This window comes from Aptenodytes forsteri, unplaced genomic scaffold (genome assembly GCF_000699145.1).
Source record: "Aptenodytes forsteri isolate BGI_AS27 unplaced genomic scaffold, ASM69914v1 Scaffold272, whole genome shotgun sequence".
NCBI classification, from domain to species: Eukaryota; Metazoa; Chordata; class Aves; order Sphenisciformes; family Spheniscidae; genus Aptenodytes; species Aptenodytes forsteri.
In genome coordinates, this window is record NW_008794885.1 from 272,852 (window position 1) to 286,400 (window position 13,549).

The 13,549-nt window shown below is 52.2% G+C and overlaps 1 protein-coding gene across 1 annotated transcript; it reads right to left on the reverse strand.

Annotated features, from left to right (window-relative positions):
• Positions 1-1,511: 1,511 nt before the first annotated feature.
• On the reverse strand, positions 1,512-11,302 carry GALM (galactose mutarotase). Its single transcript, XM_019470889.1, has 7 exons — positions 11,107-11,302; positions 10,474-10,628; positions 7,400-7,606; positions 5,905-5,986; positions 2,333-2,474; positions 2,064-2,238; positions 1,512-1,596 (listed from the first exon to the last, which is right to left on the reverse strand). The coding sequence occupies exons 1-7, from the start codon at positions 11,300-11,302 to the stop codon at positions 1,519-1,521; spliced, it is 1,035 nt and encodes a 344-aa protein (XP_019326434.1). The 3' UTR covers positions 1,512-1,518.
• Between the last annotated feature and the right edge of the window lie 2,247 nt (positions 11,303-13,549).

Sequence of the window (13,549 nt, forward strand, 5' to 3'; positions counted from 1 at the left end):
GGGGTCAGTGCGCACGCGGGGAGGGGGGGAGCGCACTGCCATAGCTGTGCGCACCCTGCGCGGCCTGGCTGGGGGTGGGGGGCAAGGGGATGTGTACCCGAGGTCCCTACTGCGGTGGGCAAACCCCACTCTCATAGGGGTGATGGTGCTTCCGCCCCTGGTTTGCAACCTAGCATTTCCTGAGCTTGGATCAGCTGGGCTTTATTCTCCAAATGATACCAGCCCTTACACAGTATGAACTGCAGCCACGTAACCTGTGACCACTATGTGCATCCATGCACTCAGGGCATCGCAGGAGAGTAGCGGGGTGCTTGTTTTGGGGGTCAGGGTGGCAGAACTGACCGTGACAGTCTGCCACATTTGCGTGCCCAATGGCCAGGCACTTCCACCGGGGGCAAGATCATTCCCGCAGCTCTGCAGCTGAGCAAACATGCTGGAGTGCTGCAGGCCCTGGCCACAATCTGCCGGTGGGAGCCAGGGCTTGTGCGGCCCCTTCGGCAGCAGCATGGCAGGAGAAGATGGGAGGCAGGCTGCGGTGCCTTGCATGGGGTGCCTGGCCCAAGGGCTGGCTACCCCTGTGTCACAGGGGAGAGGGGTACCAGCTCCCTAGTATGATGGCACTGCCATCCCCCTGGCTTTTGCCAATTTTTTATGAAACCTCAGAAACGCGGAGGTTTTCATCAGACAGACCCCTGTTACAGGGTTTTGGGGGATGATATGTATTTCATGTGGAAACACACCATTAAGATGATGGTTTTCCTCCTGCAGTTGTATATTCAGGACTATAGATGGATGCAACCACTTCACTTCAGCAGTCAAGGCATAGCACGGAAGATGCTCTTGTGCAGCTGTCGCTGCTGGCTTCAAATTAGGAGTTAAGCCAGAGGAGCCAGGGCGGCCAGCTGGGATAATCCCAGCACACCGTTCTCCGCAAAGCTATTCTGCGTGACCACTGCATACTCGTGCCATCGCAATGCTGCTATCTTGGTGGCTCCAGCCGCGAGGGCTGCCCTGTTGCCCGGCACGGGAAGGGCAGGGCACCCTTTGATGAGCTGTGGGGCAGGTCAGTGCCAGGGAGAGAACAGCAGCCAGCCCAGCCCAGAGCACTTTGCTGGGAATAGCTGATGTTGTAATGAACAACCACAACTTTATCAGCCTTCCCACATGCTCCACATGAATATTACCAGGTATTCTCCTGCTGTAGTTTGAGCTGCGACATGCCATCTCCCTAAACAAAGTGTTTTCAGTGCATTTTTACTGCGAAACAAAACCTAATGCCCAGGGTGAGGCTGGACAGAGGGTGAGAGCTTTGCACAGACCAGATAGCGGCAGAGGTGGTGACAGGAGTTAAAGCCAGCAGAAACCATGGGTGAAAACCACAGAGGAGGAAAAAAATTCCCAAATGGGATGCATCACCCAAGGTAGTTTGAAAGCGCTGTTCAGCACCTGGCGGGATTTCTGGCTAACCTGCTAGAGGCACTTACCCCTCTCGGTGGTAGGAGTCAGCATCCCCTTTCCTTAAGCGGCGTTGAACACAAGCCATGTGGTGTGGTTGTATTCCTCTCCTGGCCGGAGTAGGGCGCTGGGGAAGTGGGGCTGGGGAGAGGCAGCAGCACGTCACTGATTGTGAGTGCACACCGTGGGACTAGAAAGGGTCTTGAGGGCACGGCTGCATCCCCTCGGCCTTCCTGGGGTGGTGTCCCATGGCTCCTCCCTGGGCATTTCCAGCGGCCTGTTACTTGCTGGCTGGCTGAGTCCTCCCCCAGTTGAATTCAGGCCCCATGGGGAGGACGTGGCAAGACCCCGGTGGGGTCTTCTGCTCTAGACCCCATGCCCTTGGGAAGCTGGGCTGCGTGGGGCCGGTCCCTGCTGCGCTGGTTGACCCCTGCCTAATGCCACAGGATGCTGTGACCTGTGCCTGCCTCAGTTCTGGTGTCCACAAAGCATCCCCTCGCCAAATGGACTCTGTTCATATATTTAACGCCCCAGAGACATGGGTGGTGGTGGTATGGTCCCCTGCCACAGGACCCAAGCAGCTCCCAGGGGTGTGGGGGATGGCTCACCTTGTTGACAGCATCAGGCCAGTTCTGGGTTTCCAGGCAGAAAGCCGAGTGCTTAGGGTATGCAACAGCGCCTTTGCCCCTCAAGGAGCCATCCAGGTTGTTTCCAGTGTAAAACTGGATGCCAGGCTGGGTGGTGTGAACTTCCATGGCCCTGCCACTGGGTGGGTGGCGAGCCCTGGGGAGATGCCGGTGGAGGATGTCAAGGGGCTGGCCAAATGGGCACCCCGTGACTCCAGGGGTGGGGGACCCCTGCCGGGGTCCCAGCCTACCTGGCCACGAGGCGTCGAGCCTGCGCCTGCTGCAGGCAGAAGTTGTGGTCGAAACCATCCAGGTGAAACTTCTGCAAGTGCTTCCCCAGCTCCACGGGCTGCCGGAGATCGAAGCTGGTGCCCTGCACGGCGGCCACCTCCCCTGGGCAAGGAGAACAGCAGTGTCAGCCGCTCACTCACACGCCAGCAAGCACCTGTGGCACTGGCCCCTGTGCAGGGTTGAGATCCCTTGCTTTGGTGAGCTGAGGGTTTTAAGCCATTTGTGATCCTTGTCTCATTGTGGTGCCTTGCTTTGAGCAAGCTTGCCTTGTGGCCACTGTGACTTGGGCTGAGACATCACCACCTTGACCCCCAGCAGAGCCAGCAGCCCCCAGGGACACTGCTGTGCTTAGCTGAGACAAAGCAAAGCCAAAGAGCCAGAAAACAAGAGGGGGGGGCTTGTATATGTAACTATACAAGCTAATTAATATAAACACAAAACTTATTAGCTATTAATATTTATATACGCATAAGATTTATATACATATACTATCACTCTCTGAATAAATGAATCCTCCCAGATCTCTGAACAAACATCTGTGAGATGACCATGAAGGTGGCCCACCTGCCAGGATGGTGAATATGGGCTGTATACTGGGACCAGTCACCCTCCTGCCTTAGGGCATTGTTTCAGGAAGAAAAGGTTTAAGACCATAAAACCAGCATTTTCTCTCAAGTCTTTTTTTAAGGCCTGATGTGGGGATGCAGCATCCTGTGATAAAGCTCTTGCAGTGAGAACAACCCTAAGACATACTAAACACAGTGCAAAACACAGCGCAAAACACAGCCATCCCAACCCAAAGGCAAGGGGTTTTGCATGGGGGAGGTGAGAAAGGAAGGGCAGGCGAGGGTTTTTTTTCCCCTAAAGTCACATTTTTCTACCCCTCTCTAAAGGGAGAGGTTTCCAAGGGTCAGCAGGCAGCTGCCAATGTTGGGAATGGTGGCAGGCAGGCATCCCAGCTCCGCTGCTTGCACCATGTGCTGTGCTCTGCTTGCTGCAGTCACACGCCCAGCTCGGCTGCAGCTCTGCACTGGTTCTGCTCTGCAAACCTTGAGAAATATCAGTCTCCACCTGACAAACAGCACATTTCTGTGGCTTCTGATCCTATCTAAAAGGAGCGCATTTACTGAATTCAGCTGTGGGGCGGAAAAACACCTTGAAAAAAAAAGAAACATTTTGATTTACACACTTAGGTAAAATACAGCAGCCATTGCATACAAGGGCTCTGTCTTTAATAGTTGCACAAATCTCATCTTCACCCCAGGGCTAAGACTATACACAGTTTTGTCAGCTTCAAAGGCTACATTTACCCAAAACACCAAGAGGGAACTGCAAAAAGCAGGGGCAGCAAGCCTGCCACCATTAAAAAGTGAAACAGCTCCATGGTGAAAGCAGTGGGGAGAAGCAGGGCAGTAGGTTTGGTACGGCCTTAAGCTCTTTCCCAGCTTGAGCCCAGGCATGACACACCAAGCTGAGTAAAAGCCACCTGGACTGGGAGACCCACTCCTCCAGGTGCAAGCCAATGCATGCATACACAGTGGTTTTGGTTCATGAACACAGACGTAACTCTGGTTTTAGCAAACACCTGAGCTAAAAAGCTTTCTTGCTTTCTTTTTTTTTGCTTTTTAAAGCCTCTCTTCCTCTCCCTCCTGAAGTCAGAAGGTGCACTCAGCAAAGCAGCCCCGCAACAGCACCAGGGAAACAAGCCCTGCCATTTCCAGCAGAGCCTACACTTACCAGAAACATCCCCGCAGGCTCATGCAGCCCTCGGGCACACAACCCGCCCCACACCCAGTTTCTCTTCCGTTGATGCTAGCTGCACTCAAGAGCACAGCCTTCCCGGCATTCATGCCCCAGACCAGCTGCTTGGTGCTCCTGTCACTACTCTGTCCCCCAAAGACCTCCTGCATGGCATGGCATCCTCGCCTGCCATGGCTCAGCATCTGCATTCCGATGGCCTCCATTCCTCTAAGCCAGTCAGGCTGGATGAAAAGCCATAATTTAGGAGCAAATCTAGAAGTCCGCTTTTTTGATTATTTTAATCTATTTTACATTTTTCAAAAATTAAGCCAAATGCAGCTTTTTTTTCTTAAATAATGCTTTTCATTCTTAAAAACAATAAAACTTGGTATCAGATTCATTTTGCAATTAGATCAACACTTAACTGCAACTCAGCACAGTCACTTACGCTAAATGAAAAGTGGGTGGGAGGGTTGGAGTCAAGCCACCCAAAGCAAGGTGCCCCCTTGTTAGCAGTGGGACCATTGCCGAGTGCACGTGTTTGGTGCTGCCTTTCCTGCGGGTACAGGGAATGTGTTCCCTGTCCCAGCTTGTTCAGATTATTTAATTTAGCAGCTCAATCATTTATGGGGAGGAACGGGGGGGGGGGGGGGGGGGGGGGGGGGGGGGGGGGGAGAAAACTAGAAAGCCCTCTTTTCTCCTTTTTACCCCCTGAATCAAGACCGGGTGCAAGAGGCTGCCAGCTCACTTCTCCACACTGAGGCTGGAGACAGCAGCAATACCACCTTTGTTTAATTAACCTGCTTAGCATGCAAAACACGCTGTTTTCCGTAACTGGCTTTCCTCTTTTAGCCATGCAGGACATTAAAGACAGGAAAGAAAAGTGTTGGTTTTGCGTCTTCAGCCTCCCAGCCAGTAGCGCCAGGTCTCCCATCCGGATGAGGGAACTGATGGCTCAGCTCTTGCGGGGAAGGATGATGCTGGGCTCCCGAGCACCAGAGATCCCAGCAGGTCTAGAGCTCAGCACTGGGCCTGGGAGCTGCCCCCCAGATCAGGGAGTCTGACCATGTCCTGGTGTGCCATCATGTTTATCGACAGCCACCCTGTGCCTGGAGCATGCTGCTTGCATCTCCCACATTTTACTGAGGCTTAAGAAACAAATTCTCCTGCTTTCTGTGGACTTTGAGCATGGGCTGATCTTATGGAAATAAGATCTGTGGAAATAAGACCTTGAAATCACGTGGAAAATCCCAGTAGAGAAGTATGATAAAGCCGAACACTGCTGGAGGAAGCAAAGCAGGCAAACCCCAGGCCAATCCCAGCCCTCAAAGTGCTGAGTGACCCTCTCTGGTGGCCCCACTGGCCCTGGGAACAATGGATTGGCCTGCAGGGAAATGCTGGCCAAACAGGTCTGGAGGGACATGCTTTGGTGCTATGTCATAGGTAGCTTGTCTTCTGATGGGCCCCTTGGACCCACGTTGCAGCCTTGCATCCCACTTGCCTCTGGCCCCATTTCCTGCTGCTCCTGCCTACACCCCCTGGATCCAGGTGGACCCTGGTCCACCCCCTCTCTGGGTCTGGGGCTGGTGATGGACCCTGTTACCAGCACCTGGCTCTGCCCACTCTGCTCAGGTGCTGTGGGACTGTGCCCATGGATGAGGGTTCTGCTGTGCCTGGGGTCCCCTGGGTCCTGGTGTGTTTCCCCTTGCCAAGCATTGCTGCTCCCCGATACCCACAAACACTCATCTGTAAAGCCGTCTTCACCATGTGCCGCAGGTGTTGCACTACCCACCAGTAGGGATCTTGGTCTCGTCCACAGGCAGGTAGGAATCTGCTTCAATAGAAATTTCATGGTTGTAGATATCCTGTGAGCCCTGCAGGAGGATGGGAAATACTGGGATTCCTGCTGCGGCCCTTCCACCATTTGGGCAGCCCTAAGCACACCTGGGAAGTGACTGCTCATGGTGGTGCTACAGCTGATCTGGTAGTGCCTGGGGGACCTCCTGGCCATCATCCCACTTTGACCCTGGTACCAGCACAGGCGAAAACCTGCATGGGACCTAGGAGCTGTAAATCCTGCAGGGCTGAGATTATCAGTCTGAACTTGTACCTCATCAAGCACTACCACCCTGCAGATCAACTAGCCAAAACATGCTGGTTGCTGAGCACACAGCGGCGGGCAAAAGGGGAAGGAAGCAAGTGTGGGGAAGTGCAACCCATCCTCCTGGCTCATCTCCTGCAGCGCGGGGGGGTTGCGCTCCTCTTCCTCTCCCACAGCCTCGGGGATGCTGGCAGGGAACCTGCTGGGCTGGAAGGGAAGCAGGATCAAAGCTGAGCCTGCATGTCACTGTCTAATCTGAGCAGCAATTTAATGCCCAAAGGTTTCCCGTTCCTCTCGAAACATGCCTGAGTTGCATGCTGTAGGTGTTGATATTACTGTACTGCTGGGAGGACAAACGGAGGGTAAACTAACAACTCCACAGCCATTATTAGGGCAGTAGCCTGCATAGAGGGGCTGGGATGTCTCTCACTAACACTTTTAAGGGTCTTTGTCTCACCTCCAAGTGTGACTGCACTGTCCCATCCTATTGCTCTGCCCAGCAACATTTTATTTCCCAGATCCTTTTCCTCCAAGCCCAGTTATAAACAGGGTGAGACTAAAATGCAGCTGCAATACAGTGCCCATCTAGTTGGCAGGATCCTGGACTGGTGTATGGGAGCCCTCTGCATTCTGCTACTGCTGCATTCTGCAACCATGGCCACCTCACATCCCCTTTCTAAGATGTTTCTCCTCCCCATTTTGACCTGGGTATTTCGGTGCTGCACTGACTCTGGCTGGCACCACAGGCCCTGATCTCAGCTGCACCATCCACACAAGGGTTCAGTACGTTGTCTCAGAAGCACCAACAGAAGACAGCTAAGAAATGACAGTCCATCACTAGGGCATGCCAGTTCTGCACCTCCTCTGTAATCTTCCTGAGGGACCAGGAGAGACTGAAACTCTCCAGTTACACACAAAAGGAGAGCTAATATTCATGATGGGATGTCTCTGTTCACGACGCACTGGGATAATGCGTCTTCAGTTGAGATCTATGTGATTCAGTCCTCTCCCAGTTCGTAGGCTGCATGCAGCCCATGATGCATAGAGACAACTCCCATTGCTGTGCCCCCAGACCAGCATGTTGGTCCCAGTGATCCCATGGGAAGCCCATGGATCATTCTATGGGTGCCCAGGCTTTCTTCCCCTGCACAGTGTCCCTCCGCAGGGTTCATCTCCCCATGCTTACCTGCCCTGCGAGGTTGAAGTACGCATGGTTTGTCAGGTTGATGGGTGTCGTCTTGCTGGTCTGGGCTCGATAGTTGATGGCCAGCTCCCCACCGCTGAGCGTGTAGGTCACCCAGACTTTCAGGTCACCAGGGTAGCCTTCCTCACCGTCGGGGCTGAGCCGGAAGAAACAGACGCCATTTGGGAGGACCTGGGGGCTCCAGAGAACCTGCAAGGAGCATGCCGTTGGTGGGACAGTCATGGGAAACACGGTGCCTTTCCCTCCTGCCCCAGGCTGGGCTGAACCCAGGGACAAAAGGTACTCAAGGAATGATGCACTGAAACAAAGTTTTTTTCAATCATTTTTCCTGCTCTTGCTCCTAGAAGAAAACAAAAAAAAAGCCCAAGTAATCTTTTTCTCCCTATGAAGGACTAAAAAACAACACCCCCTTGTTGAAAAAGGGAAGTGGGAGAAAACACAAGCACCAGCCTGCTCTTGGTCAGCCAGGGCCAGCAGCAGGGAACAAGTTTTCCAACAAGTAGCAAAACAAACGAGGCAGTTTGCTCTGATGGGGTCTGTCCCAGTCTGTGTTACTCCATGTCTAAGAGGGTCTATGCATTTGATTTTTGCCCTGCAGCTGGACTTATTCCCCCTCCCATGGATCTCCTCGTGTGCAACATCGCCTCAACAAGCTGCCGCCCTTCCCTCAGCTAACTCGGGGCTGGCTTCTAGGACAACATAAATACACACTGGGAGCTCCTGCTTAGGGGCTGGGATTGAGTTAAATAGTACCACATGTATTGCCAGATACATCCACACGTCAGTGCTGATCCAGAGAACAGGGACCTCTCCGTTTCTTGCCCCTGCCAGAGACCAGGGCTCTGCTTGGAGCCAAAACTGCTGGTGAGTGAAGCAAACCAGCAAACTGTAAATTTAGCTGCCCAGACAGCCTGTTTGACCCTGGCTGTGGACCTGATGCTAAGCAGATGTCTCAGCCCCTTGCAGGACGGATGTGTGACAAGAGGCGAGGCGGCCAGTCTCTGGAGCTTTGCATCTACCTAAGGAATAGTTACTGTCTAATCAAAGAGGACAGATCTAGGTGCAGGGGCCAGATAACGCTTTTGAGATGACCCCTTTCATGTCCTACGCAGAGATCACAAACTCGGGGCACTTGTCAAAAGCCAACATTTTCACCAAACGCAGGAACTGAGGGTGCCAAATGTGATAACCAGGCTGCAGAGCAGGTCCTCCTGCACCAAATGCAGTTCGACTGAAGCTCCCGCTGCTGTGGGACACTGTGGTTTTATATATGAGTTTCTATTTAAGTTCTTCAAAGAAAAAGCTATTAAAGGCCAGTAAGCATACAGATATCACTATTTTTTAAAGCTGAGGGTTATTTTCTAAAGTCCCCCAGTCCTCCAGCAGCATGGTCAGATATTGCTGCCATGTAAGCATGGCTGCAAGCTTCCTTGTCATCAGACCACGCACTGACTGCAGCACTGAGGTCTGCAAGATCAGGAAAAACCAACAAGATGGCCAAGATAGTGACAGCCAAGAGCCAGCATGTCTTGTTTTTGTTAGGGCTGACCACAGGTCCCTGCACAATGACTGTTACCTGGCTGGAGGGGGTCTTGAGCAGGTGCCCGAGCATGCCCCATGGGCTGGAGGACACAAAGCCCTGGCTGGGGGTGTCGCTGCCTTGTCCCCACCAAGTTGGCATGCCTTCAGCAAGCAAGGGGAAGAGGCAGCAGACGAGACCACGTCCCCCGTCTGCAGAAGACAGCCTGGAAGCCCCAGGTGCAAAGGAGTGCATGTTTTCAGCTCCAGCTCACAGGGGGTAAGGGCATAGAAAGAAACTTTAAACCAAATTGTCCTCTTTGGAGGTACAACAGCCAAGTCACCCCAGTACTCCCTTTCTTCTAAGGCTGCTGAGGAATGTTTGATCCCGATCTGATGCCAGTTCACACTGCGCTGCCCAGAAGTGAGCTGTTTTCCAGACGCTCTGACTTTTGCCCCATCAGCCTGGATGTCCTTTCACAAAACAAAACATTAACCCAGGAAAGCAGCTGCACCAGCACATTCACATGCGTTCCTCTGGGGAAATGGTAGATCAGCTACTTGCTGGTTACAAACGCATTTTGATACGACAAAGCCCAAGGCTTCAGGAAAGCAGAGACTTCTGAGCCTGCTATGCAATCAGCAGGGTTATCAGCAAGGCTTTCAAGAAAGGAGATGCTCTGCTGCTCTTACCACTTGTAGCGCACGGATGGTATCTGGACTTCAGCAGCAGCTCTTGGGAGAACATAGGAAGGGTTGAGTGCCCTGGGGCCAGGGAAAGGTTATTTTATCTCGGGAGGTCACAGGGAAGGGCTGGAGAGGGGACACAGCGATGCTGGGGCATTTTGCAGGTATGATCTAGTCACCCACTGCTGTGAGTCAGAGCACGAGCCCAGGGTATGTCGTCACTGGGATGAAAGCAGCACCGAAGGGGTTAATGCAATAACCACACTGAACCCCTGCTCTCCCCGTACTTGGGAGTGCTGTCAAAAGCAAGCAGCGATGATACTCAGTTTCTGCAAACCTTCTGACTCTGGGAGGAGATATGGGCAGGTAACAGCCTTGAAACCACATGCGCAAATGAGTCTGCATGGATCACTGTTCCCCAGGAAACTTTCTTTGGGCACTGGGACAACTACAGCACCCACTCTGGGGTGGTGAGGATGGGTCCTCACCGCTGTGTCCTAACCCAGGCTCTGCGGGAGCAGCACCTCGCTCCAGGACAACCCTGTCAGAACTGGGCTCACGAGGCCTCAGGGCTGCAGTAATGCAGAGGAAGCACAGCAACCCTCTGCATGGCATCCCAGGATGACATAAGTGAGCCTGCTAAGCCACCCGGGCAAAGACAAGCTGACCCAGCACCTCACAGGGTCTCACTGCCCCCCGTTCCTGCACTCACAGCACTTTCTGGGAGCTGATTCAACACAATAACCACCAGAAAATGCTACAGGGTCAGGAGTCAAGTCATCACATCCTCTTGCCACAACCCCACAGGCTGTGTGCCACAGGACAGCGGGACCTGCCAGCCTGATTTTCACCTTGTCAAATCCCCTGGCTCCTCCATGCAGGCTGTTGGGCCCATTGTTGAGGAACAGCTGATACTCCTTCCCGTCCACAGTGAACCTCCCCTTCGCAATCCTGTTGGCCACACGCCCCACAGTGGCGCCGAAGTAGGGGTGCTCCCTCATGTAACCTGGCCGGAAAAAAAGCACAGTTAAACGGAAGGATTGGGACAGGATGGGTGGTCTCCAGGTGTGCTTACGGACTCAGAGGTGTCTGCTTCCCCCCAGTACTAAATAGGTGACTGCAGTCCTGGTGTTTCACAGGACACACAGCTCACTAGTCATGCACATCTTCGATTAGAACAGCCTGATGGGATCTTGTATTCTTTGCAGATTTGCAGAAAAGGCCTCTGTCACTGCCGGTCAAAGAATGACACAGAGCCGCCCCGTTAGAGGGGCACACTACAACCTGGAGCCACTAGTGTCCCTGTTCCCCATCCACCACTGAGCCCAGGACAGGCAGCAGGAGTTGTATTTACTCAGCCCACGATTTGGAAGGGACCCTTAGAAGCAGATCATGCAGTGTGGCAATAAACCAGAAAACACTGGTTAAATTGCCTGATTCTTTTTTTTAATTTTTTTTTTTTAAAGAAACAGATTTAGACCCACCTTCCAAAGTGTCAAAGCCTAGGACAACATCTGAAAACTCCCCATCCCTGCCTTTTGTCTCCAGAGCGGCGATTATGCACCCTAAGGACAGGATCTCCACTTTCACGCTGTCTGACTTTAAGACGAACTTTTCCACCACTCCTCCTCCTTCCGCCCGGGGCATCTGCCCGAACACCTCTCTCTTCACTTCTGTCATTGCTTGCCAAAACCTGGCTCCCGGCACTGCCTGCAGGAGCTGCAGCCCTGCCAGGGAAGGAAGGACGCTCAGGAGGAAGCAATGGTGGCTGGGAGCAGAGCAAACACAATTCTAGAGAGCAGTCATAAAAATCACATGATTGCCTTCCAGCGCTGGGAGGAGTTACGTCGTGCATCAGCTACTCCCCTCCACTCCGGCTCGGTGGATGGCATGCCGGCAAGCGGCAGCACAGCCATGGAGGGATGCGGTGGAGCGTGGAGAGGTGCCGAGGGCAGTGGCCTTCTGGGTCTGGTCAGCTAGAGGTGGCGGAGGAGAGATGGAAGGATGCCGTAAAGAGGGAGCAAGGCTGCATGTGCTCAGGCTTGTGCTGCTGGGGCCAGGCAGTGCTGTTGCCAGCCTGCACGCTCAGGCTTTCGGAGGACAGAGCATCACTGCCACCAGCTCTTCTCCCTTACATTCATTACACTACCACAGCTTTCAGGGCCCTTGCAAAGTATGACATGACAAAATGCTGTTTTCTCCCTTTATGTCTCCCGCTTAGCCCCTCCACAAGAGGCACAAGGCAGGTCTAGCGCCTGCTGACGAAGCTGTAAACCAGGCTCAGGGCATTTGCTGGCCAGGTGTTATTCTCAAAGTCATGTTCACGTGGCCCTGACACAGACTCCATTAAAAATCATCATCTTTTGAAATACCAACTTCTCCTGTCTGTCTCAGGACTCTGCAGGCAATTTCAGTTTGCGGGAAAACCCCAGCAACATTTAAGTAATGTGCGTGCACATTTTTGACATCTCTTGGCAAGACTCAAGTGCAAGGCGAAATAACTTCACTACAATTTGATATTGTTACATTTTTATGAGGGCCCATTTTAAGATTTGTTCAAAGAACCAGTAATTCCAAGAACTGCCACCAAAAAAACTCAATCAATCAACCAGTGGCTGCTAAATATTAATTTATAACACAGCAATCACAAGACAAACTATGGATTCCAAGCCGATACAGAAACAAAACCTCCCACCCGGGGCTGAGCAGAGGTGGTTTTGAAACCTGCGCTTCTTTGTTGATGGCCTCCTGTTTGCAGTGTAACACAAACAGCTGTTCCTGTGTTTCCTTCTGCACCTTCACAACTAGTGCTCTCTATCTGAAAACAACATTGCAAGTAAACATGCTGTTTACTGCTCATCAATACCACCTCCTGTTTGAAACGGGCTGGGGAGCAGCACCAACTTTGTTTGGGGTGAGGAAGGCTCCTGGCAGGTGGAAGAGAGGACAGCTGCATTCATAACCAATTCATGAAGTGTTTTCACATGCAAAGCATTCCCAGAAGCTCACTCCTTAGCACCTTGGCTCCCTCAACACCTCTCTCTTAACATGCTTCTCCAGATATTTCTGCTTCTCAAAGACAGGTTTTCATTAAGGTGTAGTTTTTTAACACGACAGGAGCTGCCATTTTGATTTACTTCTCTGATTCACACCAGAGAAGGTCCAGATCCAACTCTGTCTGATATAATAGTCATGCATGCTCTTTCATTTTCTCACATACCTTCATAGATGCAAGATCACTCAAGCCTCAGTGACATCTAAGACTGTGCGAGTGCAAAAGCAATACCACAGACAAATCTGTCCATGAACCATCCACCCAATTTTCAAGCTGACAGATAAACCAGAAAAGAAACCAGCTTGCACAAGACTGAATCTTGCATGAAACAGAGGAGCGATGTCAGCTTCAGGATTTGAGCAAAGTATTTCAAGAGTCCTGCTTCATTACCTAAAGGATTTCTCATGCACACGCCTTTGCGTGTCCTACCTGTCTACCTCTGGCAAATGGGGGATTTTCTTTCTGGTCATTCCTATTTTTAAGAGAGAGTTTGTTTCAGGCCTTACTCACTGTGGCACTGAGTTTTGCTTACAGTGAGGGCTGAATGCAAGCTCCTTGCATTTTTCTCTTCTTTCTTCCCAGAAGAAAACTGCAGTACTGGGCCTGAACATGCCTGACATTGGCAGCAGGGCACTTCCACAGCTGGTGAGCGTTCAGAAAAGCTTGCTGCACATCTCCAAGACTTTGGTTTCACTTCTTTGCCTTGCGGCTCTGCACAAGTAGCTGGACAGTGCACTAGCTCTCTTCTCCGTATCTCCCCTCGCTCTCACCAAAAAGGTACTGCAGCAGCCTTTCGCAACCCAAAACCTAAAATGTTTGTGAGGAACAAGGATTTATCCACTCTACCACAGCCAGTGACCCTGCAGCTATAG